Genomic DNA, 24,680 nt, shown 5'->3' on the forward strand with positions numbered 1-24,680 from the left:
AATATCATGTATCAGTTAATACGATGCAGATTCAGTCACTAGATTTCATGGCAGCTGATGTTTTATAGTAATGAGTGGAAAAGATAATGTCTCCGTTGTGAGATCAATAAAGTACGTTTCTTTCTTCTTTCTCTTTCTGAAAGCCCATATTTCTGTTGCTAGGTGCTCAAGTCATCATCTGGCTTTTGTAGCCTGATTGTTTAATGACTTCCTTCTGTCTCGAGATACCAATGTGCAGGTGCAGAGGTGAAAATGACAACCGCATCAGTCAGACACCAGAAAGTGCTCTTTCCATTGGGAATGTAATAGAGGTCACTATTTTATATTTTCATGGACAGTTACAGCCTAACAGATGTGGCCTCATCCTTTATTCCAGTCCTGAAAGAGTACTTCTGGCTACAGTCTTCATGTTTGGTTATGGCTGCCAGCACCTGGACCTCAATAAAGCAGTTCAAGGTGCCAAAGGGTTACCTGGAACATCCACACCCGCGTGACTTTAGTGCTGCCAGGAGTCAAAAACCAGTCATCAGACAAGGATTTCTGAAACTCCATATTCAAGGTCATCCCGTTGTACCCCCAGATCCAGACAGTAGCCAATGTTCCCTCTAACTGTTCATGTGTCTGGACAAACACACAAGCTTCCTGAGCACACTGTGAGCAAAATCAGATGTTCACACTGTGGACACACACCAGTGTCACACTTGTTCAAAAGCTGACATCATAGCACATTACATGGCTTATTGAAAGAATCAAATTACAGCAGTAATTTTCATTAGTTTACTTTTAATATAAGTGATTTGGCAAACTTGAAATGAAAAAGACAAAAAAAATTGTTCTTCAAGACGTGTAGTGTGTTATATGTGAGGGTCCTGCTTTGGCCGGTGAGGTCCCGTTGTGGCCTGGCTTAGGGTCCTGTTCTGGGAGAAATGACACACATACACCTTTCAGACATCGCATTTTGTTTTTTATTTATTTATTTAGTTTGATTTTGTATATTAATTTGATCTCCGAAGGGAAATTAATTTAATGTTCACATTAAAACATTCACATTTTGCAAAATGACGTGTGCCGTTGCTTGTGATACAGTGTGAATGCCTGTAACTCTTTGTAAAATATCAAATAACCCCTTTTTGTATTGCCATTTCTACTACATCAAAATCATCTAATAGTATAGCAGTTAATAATTTATATTCATAAATTTAAAAAAATCTTAGTAAATGTCACTAGAATATGCACGAATCTGACTTAAATTTTACTTTATTTTTAACGTGGTTGTACACTTTGTCCAGGTTAATGGCTTTGGTGCATACAAGCTTAGTTTTATTGTAATAAAAACATACATAGTAACGTCACCAGGGGTTCTGGTGTTTCTCCTTTAATCTTCCATCCTGAATTAAATTTCTCTTGCTGAAACCAGTCCCACCTGTCCACGTTCATGTCTGTCTCACACCGTCCTCTGAGGTCAAGCAGAGGTCGTTATCTCAGTGCCAGCCTGCCTGGTGATGTATTCTTTATAGTCACTTAAAATAAATAGTTCTGTTGTATCATTTTTTTTCTGAAGTTAAACAGTTGGTTCTGCACATGTCAGATCACCTGAATCTGTAAGTGATGGTGACAGTTTTTGTTAAATAAGTCAAAATGACCCAAACAGAGAGGATAAAGTCAACCCAACTACGTTCATTTCTAACAATGAGCTGCCAAAACTCTTTATGAAAAACAGTTTCGAGCTCTTTTGTCTGAGCAGAATTTATTTTCTTTGCTTTGGGTATTCCATATGTGAAGTTGTGATTCTGTTATAAAACAAGCAGAGAAAAGTAACACCTTGTTAGGTTTTAATTAAGAAACTAAATCTCTTGAGTAACTAAGACAATAAAAGACAATATGTCAAAGGAAAGACAAAAAATAACAACACTTTTATTCGGAGTACCTTTTGTACTTTTGTTGCACCTGGCTCAGTTTAACTCTAATTTACAAACTTAATGCTGGTTTAAAGTCCTTTTTTAGGGACAATTTTAGCCAATCACTTGAAAAATTTTGGCAATCAACTCCGTGAGTACCTGGAATGAGTGGAGAGTGCTTTGTGTCACCCATTGTGTTGGTGAAACACCATTCCACTCGATTGTTAGGCGACACTACTCCGGTAAAAGTTGTTTTGGTGTAACCGCTGGGTGAGTGTTAATACATACTTTGAATGTGTTGAAACTGCTTTTATCAAATATGATGAGCATAAATACTGAACACCAGCTGTACCGCATAATAGAAAAATGGGACACAATAAAAACACAAGGCCTGATTGATTTTGTCCACAAATAAAAGATGCTGGAAATGAGAGTTGGCAGGAAACCTCCTCAGAGACAGGCGGGTATTAAAAGAACACAGTTTATGAGCAGAACAGAACAATTCTGTGTATGAAACTTCCTCAAAGACTTTCCCTTTTATTTTATTTTTTTTTCTCTTATGAAGTGGTGCACATTAGTCTGCTTTGTAATCATGCTGTCTAACAGCTTAACTCAACAATACACATGACATTTTAAATTGAAAATTGTTGCATCTGTTATCATGGCAATCTATCCTGTTGGACTGGATTAAGACTAAAATATGGGATTAAATTGTCAATCTCTTGTCCAGTAACAGTCAGAAATATAATGTTATATTTGAAATTGCTATAGGTAAAGATGCTTGTACTGACTCATGAATATTAACTGTGGAGCTTTCAGTATGGAACACATTATGTTAAGGTTGAATAAACCAGAATTCATGCAGAATTCACCTTTACTTGTAGTGATGTTAAACAATCTAAAAGTAAATGTTCCGATTATTTTATCCTCCTGAGATTTAGTAGGTTTTTGGTGACATTAATAATGTGTTTGCATCACTTTGTATTCAAGCTGTCTATGTTATACTACAGAGATGGACAATTTGTAATTCCATGTGTTTTCTAGAACAGCTAAACTTTTGCAGGGTTGTGAGCCACTTGTTTGGTTGTTTGATTATATCTCATTTTGTGAGGAGAAATTATGACACAAATTACTGAAAATATGCACAAACCTCAAGCCTCTGGCCCTGCACCCAAACTGTTTTCATTGCACATTAAATGATAGTACATACGTACATTTTTTTAATAAATGCACAATATTTATTATTTATATATTTTCTGCAAATGCTTTACTTTTTCTTTAGTGATGTAGTTATTGTGGTTATGAAACCTCAAGGTGATAGTCCAGTAATTCCTTGTTACTCGCAGTTAATTCCCGTAATATCCCGTAATATAGCAGTGAAGGACTATTTATTTTATTATGTACGCTAATTTAAATGTTTCTGAACCCTCCCCATACTGATATTAAACCACCTTCTATCTGCATTACTTTTTCCCACACATGTGAATACTTACTAAAAATCTGCAATGAGGTGAAGTCACGCTTGTTGATGCACGGATGTGCGAGAGATTACTGTACATGTGTCGCTAACATTTGAAATATCTTTATTAGTGTAACTTAAGAACTCATGTGCGTCTTTCTCCCCCCGTGCTTCCTCTGCTGCCCACAGACTGAAACTCACAGACCTTTAATGTCTGCCAACTGCGTCTGAGATTGTTTTCAGTTTACTTCATTAGCTTAACAGTTTGAATGGTGAGATAAACAATGAATGGCAAGATTCCCTGATGAGAATTGTGCTCCTTACTAAGTTTAGATTGTAGTTTCTGAAGCTGTTACCAACAATATTGTATGGTGTGTCTTTTTTTACATCCTGCTTCAAAGCGCTGATGTACTGTTTTGTAATTGTTAGCGTGCAACTGTTGTGGATAGAAAGATGAAACCAAAAGCACATTACTCAGGCAGCAAAGGGGATGAGAATGAGATGATGACCTTAAGACAACAAGGTCAAGGTCAAATTTTTACGTTTGTACACTCAGGAAACAGATAAAATAGAAAGACGAGGGAAAAGGTCAGTGTGAGTAAGACCATAGATCAAACCTACTGCTTTGATCAAATACAGAAGGTCAGAGCGGTAGTTTGGTCTTTGACCTATGCAAGTAGGTCAGGGTAAAATTTTGAATTCAGGGATGTTGTGTGATGTTGCTTCTTGTTTTGTTTTGTTTTTTGGTTTTTTTGAGGTTTGGTGTTCACCACAGAAGACGTTTTGTGACAATCAGGATGTCAGAGATACTTTTCTAACAAATATCAAACCTGTAGTTCTTCACCCAGCACTTTGTTTGTATGTATATTAATAATATCAAGTATGGTATCAGTCTGATCACATCACTTCAATGCTTCATTAAATATTAATATTTTCTGAATCTTTGAAAATAAAACATTATGTGTAAACATAAGCTTCATGTTACCTCCAGAAAGTAGTGCATCCCTGGGGTGCACTTTAACAAAATTTTGTGCATCCCAACATGACGTTTATGCATCCTAACAGTAATAACAGAATATACAGTAGAAGCGTACGCAGGGATTGAGTTTTGTCAATAGTAAAATATATAAAAACTAAACAAACTGTTAGTTTTAATGATTTTATTATTAATGACGTCACAACTTTTCTTTGTCTTTAATTCATATTTTCTCCTGTGGACACTGAAACAAGCTGACAGAACCTTCACACACATTTAGTAATATCTGTAGTAATATATGTAGTAATATCTGTAGTAATATCTGCAGTAATATCCGTAGTAATATACGTATGTAGTAATATCTGTAGTAATATCTGTAGTAATATCTGTCTCTTTTTCATTAACATTTGATGGTATATTATAAAAGAAAACACTCACTTGCTTTTTCTCTAACCTTTGCATCTTTATATGAGGCATGTTGATAATCAATCAATCAATCAATCAATCAATCAATCAATCAATCAATCAATCAATCAATCAATCAATCAATCAACCAACCTTTATTTGTATAATGTTTAATCCCATCAGTAGACATTCCAAAGCGCTTTAACAGACAGACAAACCCAATAGGACTCTTCTTGTTGCTCTGGAGGGTCGAACTAACTCCTCTCTCATCGCAGCGTTAAAACCGTTTGGTCGATTTTAATAAGGCAGAATCTCACCGGTGAGTCACGTGACGAGAGACTCACGCGAGATCCAAACATAATGGATTTCTGGGATTGAAATTTAAGTGGAGAAATGGAAATATTGTGAATATTTTTGTTGAATGGAAGTGCATTTGAAGCTTGCGATCCAAGGACGCACGCTGTCTGGCGATCGTACATCAAAAAATATGTCATTCAGCTTAATTATTCCGTCTGCATTCATAATTGTGATGCAGTTATTCCAAATACATTTCCATGCGCTGCGAAAATGAACATACCACCCCTATAGGTCCTTTTATAAGTCTCACTCCATTACAATTCACCAAATACAAGTGTCAGTACTGATTTGAGCAGATACTGTTTCTAGTCCAGTCATGTGGGAGATGCCTCAAATATTTTGTGCAAACTAATTAGATACCTGTGAACCTCAACGTGTTTGATCCATACTGCACTTAGATCGCTGATAAGTTGTTCTGAAATGTCAAACAGTTTCATCACTTTTGTTCATGTAGGACTGCTGTTGTACTATAATGTATCTAAAGAGAACAGATGCACTGCATGAAGTATGAAGTATTTAAAAATTGGGATGCTTCATATGAAGCTGTATTTAAAAAAAAAAAAAAAGAATATTGATGAAGATATTAAACCACATTCTATCTGTATTACCTTCTCCCTTCTCTGGTTGATGCTGTGTTTGCGGTTCGCATGACTTTTCCGTTGGGTTGTCAATAGGAGCTGCCAATGTGCAAAATATCCAAGTTGAGTTGTAAAAATGGGAGTAAAGCTGTCACAATACAGCGTCATCCTCAAATGTCAGCTCTCGGCTATCATTAGGCGCTCCCATCGCGGGGCGGAAGCACTTTGTCATTCTGCTTGACGTCGCCTTGAATTGACATTTCACTCAGTGTCTCTCATTTCATCCAGTATTATTCAGGGTCGCCTGTCCCCTCAGTTCCAGCATTACATTCTAACCTTTTGTCTTTCTGGAACTAACTGCATAAACCAAACAAGACCAAAAGTTAAAACTTCTTAATCAGTTAAGGTTTGTCTTCATATGTGTTCATTGTGTCACTCCTTGTACTTGTGTTTCTCAATGATTGGATTATTGATTCTATATTTCTATATGTCATTTAAAAGTAGATTCTAATTGTGAAGTGTGTTGGATTGCAGATAGACAAAAGTAGCTAATTTACAAATCACTGTTAACCTAATTAAAGATAATGGGGTATAAATTACAAGATTCTCATTATTTGTATACCTATATAGTTACAGCTTTGTTATATACAAACGGCAGAGTGGAGAAATTTTTTTCTGTTTCTTAATATGAAGAAAGCAGATTGATTTAATTTGACCATGACAACCATCTTTCCCTTACGTTTAAAAACACCAAACCAAAAATATCAAAATCTTTAATTTTCATTCATTCTGTTTGTTCCTTTAGTTATTACTATTTCATTACTATTTGTCTTTTAGGTTTCTTAGTTTGTTGTTGGATAAACTTGAACTGAGAACTGAAGAAGCTTCTTGGATAAGAGATGAAATGTATTCAACAAACCTTAAGCAGGACTAATTGACTTTATTTAAATGTTCTTTATTCATTTCGACCTGGATGACATATTTCAATGAGACCTTATGGAGAGGTGGTTGTTGAAAGAGAAAAAAGCAGGGGTGCATTTTGATGACATGATTTAAATGATGTACTGTGTGCTCTAGTAAACATGGCACAAGATAAGAACAGTGGCCTTATTTGTACAAATGTTCAGAGAACTGTACGTACTGAGATCCAATGACTAAAACATGCAGAGCTTAGGAAAAACCTTCCCGAAGCAGTTTCCAGGAATCTTTGCCGTGCACCTTTGACCTACATGTGCATCTGAAATCCAGTAAATTAACACCACTCGCTTTGTGATTTGCACGTATCCCTGCCAGCCTGCCAGAGCTTCATTTGTAAATCAGGAGGTCCTGTCACACAGAGAGGGTTCTGTTTGGTCGAGTCAGCAGGAGAGAAGAAGACACAGAATCCATCAAAATCGGACTGGGTGCAAACTAACAACCTAAGCAAACATCCAAATTATATATTATATATTTACATTAATTAATCAGTGCATTAACATTAATCACTCAGTTCCTGCAGGGTGCAGTGGGGTGTTCTGTCTGTCTTTCATTAGCAGTCCTTTCACTTCTCAATCTTTTCACTTCTAACTGTAGATACGCGTCATTCACAGCCACAGAAGGGAAGCAGATAAACCAAACTTAGAGCTTTGACCATCCGTCCATTTGTTGATCTCCACTCCATCTTGGTTCTGTGGATGACAAATCACACCCACGGCTCCTTTTCGTCTTGGGTCATTTCATGTTTCACTGCCCAAAGGTCAAACTAAAGGGATAATCTGGTAACATATTTAGATATCAAAAAGCAACACTATCAAAGTCAACATTGGGTCACATGATCTGACAGTGGGGGATGTCAGCTCACCTCCGGAGCACTGCCGAAGTGCCCTTGAGCAAGGCTCCATCCCCTTTACAAGTTGCTCATCCACAAAGGTGCTGCCCGCCTTTCTACCTCTACAGGCCCCCTTGTGTGTGGTTGTGTGTATTACAGACACCTAAACACACTAATATGCATGCGTGTGATTGATTGATGACTAACATACTAGAGTGTGCATTCTTAAAAAACAAAACAAAACAACAACAAAAACTTATATATATATTTTTTTTTTTATTATTTATTTATTGATTATTTTTCAATTATTATTTATTATTTTTTCATTTTTAAGTATTTTTAATTAAAAATTTTACAATATATGAAATAAAAAATAAATAAAAAACCTATCCATCTAACTGTCTCTCTGTCTATCTGTCTTTCTATCTATTGTCCGGTCCTTGTACACAGGTGGCACTGTCTAATATAAACAATAATATATTATTGTCATACTTCTATTATCTAATCATCTGAAAAACAATCCTAACTGAATGATGTACTTTAAAACAGATAAGTCAAATGAAAAACACAATCTCTAAGAAGTGTTTACTAAGACTTAATGTTGGCATTTTAGAAAGCATAGAGAGATGATGGGGGAGTTGGAAGCTCCTGGGATTCTGAAGCTTTGACTCAAACAGAGATGACAGCATGTCTGCGGACGTCTGCACAGCTATTTACATGAGATACATCTGAAAGGGGGACATGACGCTGATATTTAACCCCAGCTTTGAACACTGGGACAGTCCAACACTAATGTAGCTGTTGCAGCTTGGCGTGAGTAGAGCCGGACTGGTAAAACATTGTTGTAGTTGTGGTTATAGCATCATGCTATTAAACTGTAATGTCAATGCGTACTTTTTAATTTGGCTGTGTTTTGAGAAGAGCACTAGAGCATCTCATTGAGTAAGAAGACTTTGGTCTTTGGTCTAATTCCTGCAGCATCGGCTTGTCAAAGGATAATTTACCCTTCACTGGATAAAGTAATGGAGTAATTGTACACAATTCAAGCACTTTCATGTTTTCTACATGCACATTTGCAGGCTTTACATGTAATTAACATAGCTCTTGTCATAAACCAATGGACTGTGAAGGGGATTAGTGTTTACATTTGAATGGGACCTCTGTCAGCTGTGGGATGTAATTAGGGTTAACAACTAAGCTCGACCCAAAACATTTTCAAGCAGGAGTCAGAGTATTGTAATTAGGAAGCACTTTATAGGGCAGACTACTGTATGTCATTCGCTCTAAGTTAACAACAACTATGACCTCACTTTCTTATAAAAAAGAGAACACGAAGGCACTAAAGACTTTAGCTGGAGGACAGATTGAATTTTAATTGAATGCAACATTCACAATTCATTATCTGATATGATTAAGTTGTTCTGGCTAGAATAAATGTTGATGGCACCAACTACATTCATCATTATTGGATATGTGTCATTGGCGTAGCAGAATTCTGTCAATATCTGCGTTCTTTATGCAGGCAGTGTTTGAGATTGTCCTGGAGGTTTAATGATATGCATTTTGAAAAGCAAATTAAATAAAACACACTATCTTGGGATTAAGTTTATCAAATGCCGTTCTGTGAGGAAAGGAAAGGAAATATCACGTCATCGCTATGTAAAACAGAAGATTCCAGTTATTACTTTGAGGAGGGAGGACACACCTCACAAAGGAAATGTAGAAAAGACTAAAGCCTTACAGCTGGAGGAGCCGGACTGGCGAGGTTCTCTTTGTTATACTCCTGCTACGAGATAGAAGAAGCAGATTATTCATATTGCAATGACAGGTCTATTTTGTTTTCCCCAGACAATCCTCACGTCCTATAACCACACTGAAAGTGATCTCTGTAAGCATTCCTCTTGTCTATGGCTCTGAAGAGATCCCCTCAGTGATGCCTTCCATACACTGCAGAAAAAGGCAGAGGAAAATCACTCTGTTGCAAAATTGCACTCCACCTGAGGGTATTTTGAAGCAGTCTGTCCAAATCAAATGGGTGTCGTCATTCCACTTGTGCGAAGTAGGGGTGTGCAATATCACATATTTCATAATAACATATATACTGTACGTCCTGCGCTGTAATAAAAATGTGCCACATTGCTATTCCGCCAGCGTCCAACCTCATATGATTGTCTTAAGCTAGGCTTAGCTTTTCATGCATGGACTAGGTTGTAAAATGGAGATGTGGTGATGGTTAAGTAGATATTCCTACATCTGGAACTAACATCCATAACCATGTCTAATTTGTCCAAGATCAACCATAGTGCTTTTGAAGATCTTTTAGTAAAATAAATCTTGATCAGAAAGCAGAAAAAAAAAAAAGATGTGAAAAGCAAATATTGAATACACTGATCATTCAAACTGATTTTGCTTTTTAATGACGGCTCTGTTAGAAAGTGTCCCATGTTAAAAAGTGTTCAAAACTCACCCTGATCTCATTCCATTGTTGACAAATGCCACCATATGGTCACATCCCTTGGCATATCATCCAGAACTATTCTTAAGCATCTGGATGTTAGGTCTGGTTTACATTGCCTCCAGCATGAGTGTGTGTGTGCTTCAATGTCAGATCAGCACAACTTAATCAGCTTAATGTACAGTATATGTTGTGTCACGTGTTTTATTTCATTTACATTGGATTTCAACAATACATTTATTTTTGCCATGGCCAGTTTACATGGGATTAAATTCTCCTTCAATTTTGTTGTACTACATACTAAAGACATGTTTAAGGTTAATGGACTTGTCTCCAATCAATCAGTTGTTGGGGTTTTTGCTAGGGCAGCTGTCTTTTAATAATATTTTAAGTAAAATCAACCTAAAATTCATTACATATACTGTATGTTCTTACAAAAAACAAACACAATACATCCTGTTGAATGAGTATTACAGTTTATGATCTTTGAGATGTCAGAGGTCACCTCGTCTACCTTGACTTCTGGACTTCGCTGAAATATATTTCAAGGAGACAGAACATGTTTTTTCAATGGTAGTAGGATTTACAGTAATCATTTCAAAAATCAGACTGATTTGTTTTTTCAAATCAAAGTTTTTTCAATATTTTTCAAAGGTAAAACATGATTATTTTTTTCTGCACCCCATAGCACTCTATTTTCTGCCTCTGTGAGTGAAGACTGTTCTCCTGGCCTTTTCCATGATGGTTATCTTCTTGTATCATTATTGAGCATCACTGCAAATGGCTCTCTCTTTGATTCTGAGACACTTATACTGAGGCACGGTTTTGTCAGATCTCTGAGACATTTCCTGCTATCAAATCCCATTGATGCTGCACTAGAAACATCCTGACATTATGTCATATTGTGTGCATTCAGTCAGCTACAGTACCACAGAGAGACATTTACTAATAGCTAAATGGATCCAGATGTGCCTGGTACTCAGCCAGCAGCTGTAAATATGAGTATTAACGTGCTTTGGATACAGATTTTGAGATTTGGATTTATTTGAGTTTGGGCTGAAGTTAGGATCAAATCATGATTCACTCCATGTTGTGGAAAATCAAAGGCTTTTGCAGAGATAATGAGGAAACAAAAAAACATCATACCACCTCCTCTGGTACACTCCACAGTGTACAGTACATGCTAAAGAGGGATTCCTAATGGCCCAGACACACCACTGAGAGACCAACACATATGACTGGCCAAATCCTGGACTTCACCACCCTGTAGTTATATGAAAAATAGTACAGACACCACTGTGGAAATGTTATGATAAAGCAATATTTGTCTCACAGTTTCAAGTCACTCATTAATCAGATGCTTGTATTTGGTCTGCAGTAGCGTCATCTTTCATGTTTTGAAAAAAAGAAATAAAAATCCTTATTTACATAATTCATTCATTCATTTTCCTGACTGCTTCATCTGCTTACGCGGGTCACGGGGAGCTGGAGCCTATCCCAGCTAGCATAGGGTGTAGTTCTCTCTGGGTTCTCTGGCTTACTCCCACCTCCAGAAACATGCAATTTAGGTGAATTGATCTTTCCAAATTGCTCATAGGTGTGAACTTGAGCTTGATGTCTCTCATGTGGCTCTGCAGTGCACTGGCACCATGCTTGGAGTGTACCTTGCCTCTCACCCATAAGTCAGCTGGGATAGGCTCCAGCAACCCCTGGATCTGGATCTGAAGATGGATAATGAATGAATTTACAGTAATTCCTCACACATTTCTGCATCAACACGCGCAGATTTTTAGTCAGCAGTCACATGATATTGTACGTGCATTCTACTGGCTGACGATGTCCGGAAGGGAAGTGCGCTACGTTCCGTGAGTCTCGGACTTCCGTGAGACACAAAAGTGCTTTAAACAGTCTATCAGAGTGTGGGAAAAGGTAATACAGATAGAAGGTGGTTTAATATCAGTACAGGGAGGGTTCATAAATGTTTATATTACTGTAAATAATAAAGTAAATAGTTTGTCACTGTATCGTGGAATTTCGTTTTTGCAGGTGTTTCCTGGAACACATTAACAGCGAGTAACGAGGGATCACTGTGTTGTACCCCTAAGGGTCTCACCAATGTCTCAAGATATATACTGCCAGATCAAAAAGAAAAAAGTCACCATCAAAAAAAAAAAAGATCAGACACTGTCAGACATTGTTGAACCACCTTTAGGTTCGTTTACGTCTGAGGATTTATTTCAATTCAGTTTGGCATTAATGTATCACCGATCTATTGTGTTGATGGTAGAGTCTGACCACTGGCCAAAGTCTTCTCCAGCATATCATAAAGAATCTCAAGGTGTTAAGGTCTGGACTCTGGTCGCCAATCCTTGTGCAGAAATGATGTATCCTGCTCCCAGATCCATTCCTTCACAATATTATTACATGGATCCAGGTGGCAACTTGTTTTTGTTTGTTTGTTTGTTGTTATTGTTGTTTTTTTTGGGGGGGGCAGTGTATAATTGTAATAAGAATCACTATCTGTCATATTTAATGGACAGTTTCAATAGAAATTGCTAACTTTGTGTCATGCTTTGCTAACTGGTGATGATAGGCTTTTACTCTGTTATGTGAAGTTCATGACTGAGCTTTTGTGTTTAAAGCAATTACTGCTGCATTATGTCATTTAAATATCCAGTCTCATTAATGCATTTTCATTTGTTGTGAATGTTTCTCATTTGGGTTCAGGGCTCTCAGATCTATCCTGTCACACTGAGAGCAGTGATTCAACCACAGTGATACAATCACAGGAGCACCGGGTGGTCGAGTCTATACTTCACTTTAACTGATGTCCTTTTTCTCCGTGTGACATTAATTTGATCTCAGCAACTCAATAAAGTTTTTGATGCCTAGTAATTGCAGAGCACTTTTTTTACAAGAAGTCAATTTGAGATTTGCATGAAGAATGGCAGTGTGTCATGGTGGAAGGGTTTTTGCAATAAAGAGACAAGCGATCGAAATCAAGATACTTGCGAGTGTCCACAGCTTTGGCTCAGAAAGCACTCATGCAATAGAAATGAAATATAAATGGGAAAATAATGGAAGTTTATTCTCACAGTGTCTCACATTGAAAACCTTCACATTCCTTTCACATGCTGTAAACTTACTTCTGGAATGAATCATTATAGAGAAGAAAAGTTGCTATTGAGGAGTTGAAGCAGCTACATCAACACGTCCATCTACACACATTCCATCTGACCTTTATTCAGGACCAAAAGCAGCAGCATATAGGCAGATAAACGCCTTTTACAGTGGATGATAAATGCCAGGATTCTGAATTGATAGTGGACATTCATTATGTCATTTTATTTCACAATTATCTTAATTGCATTTGTAGAGGCCTAGGCAACTAATGGGTTCAAGCTCATAAAAACAGGAAGTGCCTAATTTTATTATTTTGGTTTAGTGCCTGTAAATTCAAAAATTAAGGAAGGTAGTGGTGAAACCTGGCATGAGTGTGAAGTTATTCCAAAATGGAGTCCAACAAAGCATAGCTAAAGACCTGAGACAGTGCAAACAAACAAATTTAAACTCAACCCCAACGTGTGATGGCCTCATATCCGTCCTTGAAGCAGGAACACGCTTTGTAAATGAACATGCTTTGTTGGACCACATCTAGTTCACCCTAGAGAGTCAGAGTTCAGTCAGTTGCATAAAGACTTTTTAAATTGTACTGTATATGAACTCAGCAACAACAGCCCACATGACTTTATTGTGTCACTCAGTAACACAGACCTCTGTCTTTGACAGTTTGACTTAATTCCTCTGGTATCACAATGACCTCTGTGAAGGTTATCAATTATCTAGTTCATGGTTAGTCTCTGTGTTGAATCAAGTCAAAGGGACTTTAAAGTGGAGAAGCACGTGTTCTCTTACAAGTTCAGTACACTTTATTCAACACAGAGATTAACATAATGACTTCTTCCACCCAATTTCTCAACAACACTTCATAAGCATATACTGTACAGTGTCTCGCATGATTGACAGTCAAAATCACGGTGAATATAGAAGACAGGATTTATCTACTGAATAAAGACAACCATCCCTTTATCATATGCATATCATTAAGCATTTTGACACATCTTCTGTCAAATGCCATTGCCTGCCATTCAACACGCTATGTTGGTTGCGACGGTATCGTCTTATCTGCCTTGTGGGCCACAGGTCTGTTGGAGCCTCTCTCAGTTTGCCACAGGCAAGAAATGGAGGTGTCATCAGCTTATATAATGACTGGATTGGATTGTCAGTAGCAAATCGTGTTTACAAGTTACTCATTAAACTCTTGTCCTCAATGAAGATATGATTGTTCCAATGGAGTTTTAGTCTATTAGTCAATTAGTCAATTGTTTCATGCCTAGGGCTCTCAGTTTGCCCATATCTGGTTTGTTTGACTTTGATGCACTGGCAAAAATGAGAAACCGGCAGTAATATTCGTACTGAAATTGTAAGTCAGTAAATCTACTGTTATGAAATCAAGGGAGTTGAAAAATTAGTTTTACAAACAGCCTTGCCTGTGTATGCTTTGTTGTCTGGGAAAGGCAAACAGCTTTCATAAAATGTTTTTTTACATGCCACTTGCATTACTACAAACTAGAAATAAGGCAGTCAGGGACTGCAACATCCCGCAACACACCTGAATGCAAAAATTTTACCCTGACCTACTTTCATAGATCAAAGCACTAGCTTTGATCTACGGTCTTACTCACACTGGCCTTCTCCCTTGTCTATCTTATCTGGTTCATGAGTGTACAAAAGTCAAAATTTGACCTTTACCAAGTTTTCTCAAGGTGAAGGTCATCATCTCGTTTCCATCCCCTTTGCTGCCAGGGTAACATGCTTTTTGTTTCATCTTTTATCTGCAACGGTTGCGAAGATATTACGAACAGATGTACAAACGGACAAACACACGGACACTGACAATCACAGTACATCACTGCTTTGAAGCGAGATGTAATCAACGCTCCATCCATCTGCTTATCATCCGGCACATCAGCCAAATTTTAGAACTCGGGGTGCTCCAAAAGTCTAAAGATTTGTCCACCCCGGTCTACACTGTTGTGTACCTAAATGAGTGGATTTTAGGATATTAATGGAAATAGAAAAACCCTGATGCAGTCAGAATGTTTGCACAAATCTCCCAGGTCAATCTTTTGATTTAAAGTGTGTTTGTGGTTTCTGACATACAGCATAACACTAACGTATATGTGAACAGAGGAAAAGGCAATGGTACATAAGATCATTAACAAAATGGTTGTCTGTTATGATAAAGTCTATTTCATTTCACAGTCATGCGGTATCTGAGCTGGACCACTGTTCAGTGGTCAAACAGAGACCACTTTTCCTTTAAACGCTGATATGAAATTTTATTTCTCCCACCATCTTGTTATCCTCAGCTCTCACAAATGATCAATTTTAATTCCTGCCATTGTTGTGTCAGAGTATCAATTCAGAAACATGCTGTTCATCTCTGCTGGTCACCAATGGCCAAAGGTGACTTATTTTTAGTTGTAGTCTGTTGTCTCCAACCTGTCTTTTTAAATATGATTATCACTGTCCATACTAAACAACTTCATCAGCCACCACCACCACCCTAGTCTCTATGACAGTATTAATCTCCCTGGTGCTCAGGGCAGATGTTCTTTGATAACAATATCCCTATAGAGTCTTATTGCTGAAGACTTTCTGACAGACTTAATCATCACATATCATCTGCTGCAGAAAAGTATTATCTTTACTTCACTGATTTGGCAATTTTAATTGAAAATTCGTTAAATGAGAAAAAACATTCAGTTGAGTACAAATAGCCTTTTCCCAAAATTATTCACCTGCCTTCCTTCACACACATATGGATTTGAGTGGCATCCCGTTCTTAAACCATACAATTTAATTAGACAGCAGTCCACCCTTGACATATATAAACTTCAGTTCTTACTAGGAATACCCAACAGTGCTGAGGACAAATCACACAATGTTGAGCACAGCACCTTAAAACTCCCATATTAAGATTAAGAAGCTTTATTGTCATCATAAATGGTACAACAAAATTGCAAAGTAGAATGGAGAGTTGGTCCTGAGATGCTGAACCCGGGGTGTGCTGCCACTACGAGCCAACATAACTAATATTCTTTATAAGCTTGTTTTTTTCCTGATGATGGGAAACTCATTCAGACACGGAGAGAACATGAGACTCTACACAGAAAAAACATTTTGGGAATGCTGGGGTTAGAATCCATGACCTTCTTGCTCTGAGGCAACAACACTGACCGCTATGCTACTAAGCCCCCTGTCCTATCTGTCCTTTCTTCTTTTTGTTATCTAACGTTCTTTCATGGCAATCCCTATGTAGTTTATATATTGTCTAGTCTAGGAGCATTCAACTGGTCAAACAACGGAAAATGTTGGCCATGAGAGAGTCAAATATCGGTCAACTCTTCTGAGACTGTCTGGAATATGACATGTACTGGTGAAAGTGATCCTATAGGCAAATGCTTAATCTCTTCTTTAATTATGAAATTTCACATACAGTATCTATGCCATTACACCATTGTATACCAATCTGAATACCAATTCACTATTTTTATACAGATCCTGGAAGCTCCACAGTCACCACTAAGCATGCCTGGGGTGTGTTAAGTGTATTTTCATGTTGTTGTTTTTTTGTTTTTTTGTGTGATTAAGCTGCTACATGACAGCAGGTTACATTCAGCCACACAATGACAAAAGCAAGGACTGATGTTGGCAGCAATTTTCTTATCGGGTGCAATTAAGTCAGAGGGAAAAAGAAAAGTGAAAGTGACAAAAATAGTCAACCAGAAAGGTTTTCCCCCCACAATTTATTATCTTATTGTCGGCCTTTAATCAGTGAGAATATAGTCAAAAAGGATATGGTCAATAAAGGTGTGTCATTTGTCATCATTACAATCCTTGTCACAGTTTAACAATCTATAATGACTTGACCATCACTCCCCCTACAGTCCAACACAGGCCAGGCTAACCTGAGCTGCATGTGCCTTTTTGCTGGTTTCCTGGGGCTCTTCCAGTCATGTCAATGTGCTTTTTTTTAACTTATACAGTATATATATATATATATATATATATATATATATATATATATATATATATATATATATATATATATATATATATATTTTTTTTTTTTTTTTTTTTTTTTTTAAGATTGCGAACACAGGATGTTTTTCACAGTGGGATTTTTATTTTTATTTTTTTGTGAAAGTAATATAAATAAAATTTTGCTGTATATGTCATTCAGCATTTTGAAACCTCAAATCTTCAATGCCACTTCAGTTCACTCCATTCCAACATTGACTCAGGACTGAACTATGCAAGCATAAGTTAGTCCCTTGGAAAAGTCAGGAAGAAAAACTAACACATTTGTTCCAAAAACTACTAAGTACTCAGGGACCCCAACGCTTCCATTGCATCACCTTTATTGGAATGTTGAATGGGCAACCCCATAAAATGAAGGGGAGTTCTTCAAAAACGGCGTCAGTGATATTGTTAAACTCTAGTTTGCCTTAAAATGACAAAACAAAACAAATGTTCTCAGACATCCAACGGTCCCGCCACACTGTGAAACAGAATATCAGTCAGAACATGGTTATTGAATCATAGTTGCAGTCTGGATTTCAAGCATGTGACTCTTTTAAGATTGCATTGGCTGAGTGCTGTGACACACAAGACAAGCCTGAGATAGCAATACCTGTGCTGTCGGCGTCAAAAACAATAGTGTTGATACCACAAGGCCAAATGGCTGCCCCTAAGATATCAATGTTCAAGTCAACAGTCGGTTTTTTACCTTGAAACAAGTGAAATCGAAGCATTGATCTGTTCTGGCAGACTTTCATGTGAAAGAATTGCTTCAAATGACTATAAACCAGGTTTGAAAAGGATTGTTCAAGGGACGCCAGATGTCCCACTATGCAACATGCCGGGTAACATGCTATTGAAAAAGGAAATCACATTTATTAAATAAAAAGAAAAACCTCTTGACTACCCTTTAAGACGGGCTTTCTTTGTGATTTGTTTAGTGGTTGTTCAGTTATTCTTTGCTCCGTGATAATAAGCTTTATCCACATAATCTATTGATTTGTTTTTATGTCCCATCGTCTTCTTCAATCTCTCTTCATGTGTACAAACCTCATTGTTTTCATGAGCAAAATGTCCGTTTCTTAGTTCTTTTAAGTATTTAAATTCAAAAAAAGTGCAAAATATTGATTCATTATTTGCCGCTACATATACATCTATCAATACTGTGAAATTTTCCGGGATTTGTAAATCTGACGTTTGATTGCATCACATCTCAGTCTAAGCATCACATGTACAGGATATCTTTTTTGGCTGGATTTTGAAAGGCTTTGTCTTGTTTAATGAACTTGGTTTTAGTAAAATCATAATTTTCTGCCATTTCACGTACTGTATTTTGTTTCCAGTTTTCTGTATTTATTTTATATAGTCATATATTATGTCTTGTTTGAATATCTTAGCCTTTACTCCCCCAATTTAGTGGATTTACCATCCGTGGAACTTTGTTTTATATTTTTTTACCTGTACAATATCTTTCGTTTGGTGACGTTATAGAGTTGCTTATTACTTTTATTAAGTGCTTCCACTTAGGAATAACTCTTGCACTTTAACATGCGGTTATAGCTATTGGCACAATATCTAAATCTATGTACTTCCTAACGATGCAACTGCCTGCTTTTCACAGACCATCAGAAACTCTATTGTAAATTATAATAATTTTTGTTTGTAGCCCTGGTTGACCTGAAAGTTTGTGCTTGTGAGACAGTCCACACAATCTTCACTGTTTAATTGGCTGGCCTGTGGTCTGAGTACAGCAGGAGTGCTTTTTTGTGATCATCATGTTGACGTGTGACATTTACAGTAAATCTGGCTGGACAGAGGTGTGTGTGAGTGTGTGAGAGCGAGGGATTGGGGAAGATCATGTGTGTCCATGCCTATGATGTGGCTTTCTGCAGGAACACAGTAAAAAATGTGGCTGTTTTTTTCTGAGAGGTTGGTCACCCTGTCAGGGTTTTACGATTTAACAATTCAGTTCATTTCCATGTAAAGTGAGAATTTTAAACTTCATAGAGTTCAATCAACTTTTATTTATATAGCGCTTAATCACATCTGAAGACATTTCAAAGCGCTATACAGATAGAAAGCGAACAATGCCCTCCAGAGCAAACATGAGCGACGGTGGCGGGGGAAAACTCCCTCATCGAGGAAGAAACTCCGGAGAGGACCCAGGCTCTGGAGGGCAGTCACCCGCCTTGACCTGTTGTTTGGGAAAGAGAAATACACTGGGGACAGAGATAGGTCAAGTAAAAGAGACGGAGGGAGAGAGTGGCAGATAGGACAGATTGAGTTTAATGTCCATAGAGCGCCATAGAGTTCCCATTTAAGTGTTTCTATGGAGTATATTATGTATAATTACAATAGTTTCAGCATCTCTATGTCAATAGAAACAGATTAATACAACAAATCTGAGAATGCAAAAACTGGAAGAGGGTGTGCAGAGGGGAGTGGATGTAAGAGTGAAGTGGTGAATAACACACATTACTTCAAACTAGGATACTAGACATTGTGTAAAAACCAAGGACATATCACCAATTTCTGGATCTAAACACAGTTGTGTGCCTAAATATAACAACAGTACCATTTAATGTGAAGCAAAAAAAGGCTTTACGGAAATAATGTGTCACAAAGCATCAGTATGCAGCGAGCTGGAATGAGACTATTTTATCCATTCCCAGTGGAGCACTGAAGGCAGTGGTGTTTAGCTTTGAGAAAAGTCACTCAAGGATTTGAATTAAAACAATTACAACCACTCATATCAAGCTGGAAAAAAAAAGCTAATTGATTGGCCAAGGGATGATGGAAAATAAATGAGCCTGGTTGTATAGAAAATCAATTTTAAAAGCCCTATAAGTCCCACAATTTCAGGAGGGAACAAAAACAGTTAGAGTTTCACTCTTCTTGTGTATTTTTTTTTCAGACACTGTTGAATCTGTGATCATCTGTCTATTTACAGAATTATACAAACAACACTATTTGACATATTTTCATCATACACTAGGCTGGCCAACCAACCCATTAAATTATTGTGCTGATCCAGGTAAACGTCAGTAAAACAATTTTAAATTTTCTAATAATTTAGGATAGATATATTGAGAGCTGGGGGCGACACGGTGGTGCACAGCAAGGCGGTTCCGGGTTCGGATCCCACTATTATCCTCCTTAGGTGACATATATGAACTTCAAACCCCTTCCCTATAACTGCTGGAGAGTTTATAAAACAGGAGGCTGAGTTTGATTCCTGAAGGCCACACAATGCCCAGGGAGAAGGAGGCAAATAATTCTCCATCGATGTTAAATACATCACTGATACAATAAAAAGGTAGCTGTTCCATCAGTGGAGTCAAACTGTAATACTAATGGACGTACGCAGACAGAGAAAAATATGCTTTGTAATTCTGCTCATGAATCACCTGTCTGCCAAACATCCTCCAGAGGAAAAGCGTCTGACTCCTCAAAGGTAATTAAGCACTTTAAGGAATGCTCCGTGCTGCAAATCCTCATAAGTAGCCATCTCTCTTCTGCTGCCCTTCCTCTGTCTGTCTGCACTGGAGCCAACTGCTTCCACGCCCCCTGGAGAAACCTACTCCTCCTCTGTTGCACCGATTTTGCTCCACTTCAGCTTTGTAGTCAGCACACTTTTTTTTTTTTTTGCAGGCATATGTCCACTTGGCATCAGTTGTGGAATAAGTAAATTATAGCCACTAAAATCAATTCAGAGCCCATGTTGGAGGCTGTAAGCTTAGTGCTTGCCACCATGCTACAATTATATCACCAGGGGCTGAGGGGAGGGCAATTCTTCAGCCCCAGAGCCCCCACACAGTTCAGTTTTTCTTTGTGTTTTGAATTGTTTTTGTTTGTTTGGTTATTTCTTTGTACTAAAAAGCCCATATTACTCTAAACCACAAAGACCAAATTAGATTTTGAACCACATTTTATCTCAGTAAAGCTGTGAAATCCGAACCTTTTTTTTTTCCCTCTTGATTTCTTTCTCCATATGGAAATCATGTTTTATTTTCTCTCCAGAAAAGCACTCAAAAGAACCTAAAAATAAATCACAAAATTGTCTCAACAGTGACAGGTGGAACAGAAGCGATGCAAGTCGTTCAGTCTTTTAACTGCAGGTTGATGTTGGAATGAAAGATTCATAACCGTCCGTAGATAGATGTGTGCTTTTGAAGTTGTAGAAATTTCCAAAGCTGATTTTTGTGAGCTTGAGACTTTACTCGCATAAAGTGTTTGTGTGCGTCCCTAGAGTGACACAGCAGGCCGTTAGCACTCGCCTAATGCTTTATCTGTATCTTTGCTTTATGTCTTCACAGATGGAAATGATACCAGAGCCTGATCCTGATGATGAAGGAACAAAAATAAGTGTAAGTCAAATGAATTCTAGATTCTCCTGTTTGTAGCCCGGGGGCATCTGAAACAGCTCCATCGCGACAAAAGTCTGGAAGAGCATTCCAAGCAACACAACAGCAGCTGATTACCACAAATAATAGACCTTCAACCAGAGAAAGGAGCTAATCAGTGAAATCAGTGGCAGTGTATTATTTCTGTCAGAGTTGTTCCCTGTGTGTTATCGTGCCCAGCGACTGTTCTACCCTCTTTTCTTTCCTGCGTGCTTCCTGAGCCGAGTGCACCCGCCAGAGCAAAGCCCCCGCCTGTCATCCTCATCAGAGCGTCAAAGAGATACGTAATGTTAAGAGACAGTTCCAGAGTCAACTCTACCCGCAGATCCCTTTTAAAGAAAAATGCCTAGTTTAGTGCAAAGTCTAATTAATATTAATGTTAAAATAACATTGCACTCAGCGTCTACATCGAGGAACATTGTCTTTTCTTGTTCTGACTGGTTTATTTTTAGATCTAAAAGGGGCATTCATGGATTTCCTGGAGCCATTCTGTCGGTACTGTGTTAATGGCCAAAACTCTAAGAAAATTTGTGTGAAGCATTTGTTTTTTTCCCCTTCTTTTAAGAAGAAGTACCCAGCATGCAAATGCAAATGAGGAACTGGTGGCACCAAATTTATCATCTAGCCCACAGTGACCTCAAGTTGAGATATATTGAGTTAAAAATATGTGTGGATGAGTTTCTGAACTATGTGGACAGACATGAAACACTTTTTCTCACCGGGACTCATTCCCAGTGACCCTGTAGCTTGTGATCATACCGATTGTGAAGTCTCTATTGTAATGACATCAATAGGTGTTAATAAAAATACTGTGATTTACAGCATTTGGAGTGGAGACAATCATCACATCATCGCAAATCATGTCTTAAAGTAATCAAATTGCTTTTGTCCCTTTCTAAATGTTAGTGCTGCTTCATGTTAACCACATGTTGGAAATGTTTTGTGATGATATCTGATGACCTGCGATGAAAGTTGGTTTCTTATTGACCTTGTAATGAGAAAAAGCACAACAACAAAATTGTGAATTCATCAAAAATATGTATTTTCAAGAAAATGTCAACCTTAGATTGCAAAAATATTACAAAATATTTGCATATGACATAGTTATTTATAATGTTGGCCTAATAATACATAATTATAAAATTATAACCACGTTTAGTGACATATGCTTTAAGCTTTTCCCAATTTATTATGTAGAAACACTCAACGGATTTTTTTTTTCACCCAGGGGTTGCAAAAACTCAAGCTTTGATTAAATATGAATATGACACAATCTGGAATGGATATTAGGATTATATTTTACTTGAAACAATTTCAGTGTCATTCTTCACCAAATTAACAATTACACCGTATACAGTATATATATATATATATATATATATATATATATATATATATATATATATATATATATATATATATACACACATAGAGAGAGAGAGAGAGAGAGAGAGAGAGAGAGAGAGTTGTAATAGTATAGTTATGTTATGGTTCAGATTCAGACCAGTTTGTAATTTTGATTTACAAGACGCTGCCTCTCTGAATACATTGAAGTCTGTTTTACCTGTCAAATACCTGTCTGTACATGTACAATTTATTTATTTAAGTAGCTGTATATTGCACATGTCTTCTTTATTTGTACACTTTCAAAGATGTATACCACAATTTTGTGTTCAGGCCAGTAGAAGACACTGCTATAAAATATAACCCATAAAATAATAGAGGACAACCTGTAGTGCTAAAGGGCAACATGTATCTTAGAAATGCTCTCAGTATTTTAAACCTGATCTGTCGAGGCTAGTAATCTGTCCTCCTGTTATCGTTATCACTTCTGTATATGATTCCAAATCATATACAGCATTCAAGTGTCAGACTATATTAGGTGTGTATCATTTAATAGAATTGAGGCATGTGAGCTGCCATTAAACCTTACTGTAAATCATGGAATCTGTTCTGACTCTGTGGTTTCCTCTAACAGACAGTGAAAGTCCAGGGCAACGACATCTCACACAAGCTGCAAATCTCCAGAGTAGGCAAGAACGATGAAGGACTGTATGAGTGCCGGGTGACGCGAGCTAATTATGGAGAGATTGTGGAGTACAAAGCTCAGGCTTGGCTAAAGGTCAATGCCACAGCCAGACCACGACGACCCCAGCCGGCCCCCAAGAAAAGTTCCCCTCTGCATCTTACAGACAAAAAGCCAAGAAAGTCCAGCTCCAGTCTGGGCCAGGACAACATGAGTTCAGACCAGAGAGCGGCCTCCACCTCCACCTCCCACACATCCTCTAACACAGCTAAGCATAACCCCGGCTCAGGTAAGGCTCCTGGAGGGGGGGGGGGGGTTACGTAATGGGCACTGGGGAACACACAAAACACCTTATTGATGTTTTGAGGTACTTTGTTTAAAACGGTTGTTTGTGTGCGACTCAGAAGAACCAAGTCCAATGGAAAATGGATCGTATCCTCCAATAAGAGAAGTCTTAAACAGTGTTTAAAACTGTGCAGAAGATCATTCAAGCCATCTACACACTGATCTACACACTTTATACGGTGATAGAGGAAATTCTATAATTATAAGTCTCAATATTATGACCTCTGACTAATAATCTTGCTATCATAACACCTGTTAGTGGATAAACTGGGCAGCAAGTGTGCAATGTTGTGAGATTGACAAGGGCTAAAATTGGGATATTAGAACACTGGGTCAACACATCTCCATAACTGTAGCTCTGGTGGGCGGTTCCAGTTTGCAGCGGTCAGTTTCTATCCAAAGGAAAAGATGGCCGGCCAAAGTTCACCGATGCACGTGGGCAGCAGAAGCTGGTCTGTGCAGTCCAATCTAGTAGATGAGCGACTGTTGATCAAACTCCCGAGGAAGTTAATGCTGGTTGTGATAGAAAGGTGTCAGAATATGCAGTGTATCTCTGTTGTGTATGGGGCTGCAGACCACAGACCAGCCGGGGTGCCCAGGAAATGTTCAGGCCATCCATGTTGATGCTGCTTTGGCACGTAACACCTATCTAGACATTGTTGCAGACACAATGACCTCTTTCCGCAGAATAATGCACCCTGCCTCCAAGCAAAAAACGGTTCAGGAAATGAATCCAATCCTAGGAGACCCCCACCTGAAATTGTTTTCAAATCTTAAGAGGATCTGCTGCTTATTGTTTTATTGCCAGAATCCACAGCACAGCAG

The 24,680-nt window shown here is 37.9% G+C and overlaps 1 protein-coding gene across 1 annotated transcript in view; it reads left to right on the top strand.

Moving 5' to 3' along the window:
• The window catches only part of vstm2a (V-set and transmembrane domain containing 2A), an 80,882-nt gene that overhangs the window by 41,338 nt on the left and 14,864 nt on the right, over positions 1-24,680 (top strand). Inside the window, exons 3-4 of the mRNA XM_068304361.1 lie at positions 21,398-21,448; positions 23,463-23,799. Coding sequence (XP_068160462.1) covers positions 21,398-21,448; positions 23,463-23,799 — 388 coding nt within the window. The remainder of the gene's footprint in view (positions 1-21,397; positions 21,449-23,462; positions 23,800-24,680) is intronic.

The sequence above is a fragment of the Antennarius striatus genome, chromosome 20 (genome assembly GCF_040054535.1).
Source record: "Antennarius striatus isolate MH-2024 chromosome 20, ASM4005453v1, whole genome shotgun sequence".
Lineage (NCBI taxonomy): Eukaryota > Metazoa > Chordata > Actinopteri > Lophiiformes > Antennariidae > Antennarius > Antennarius striatus.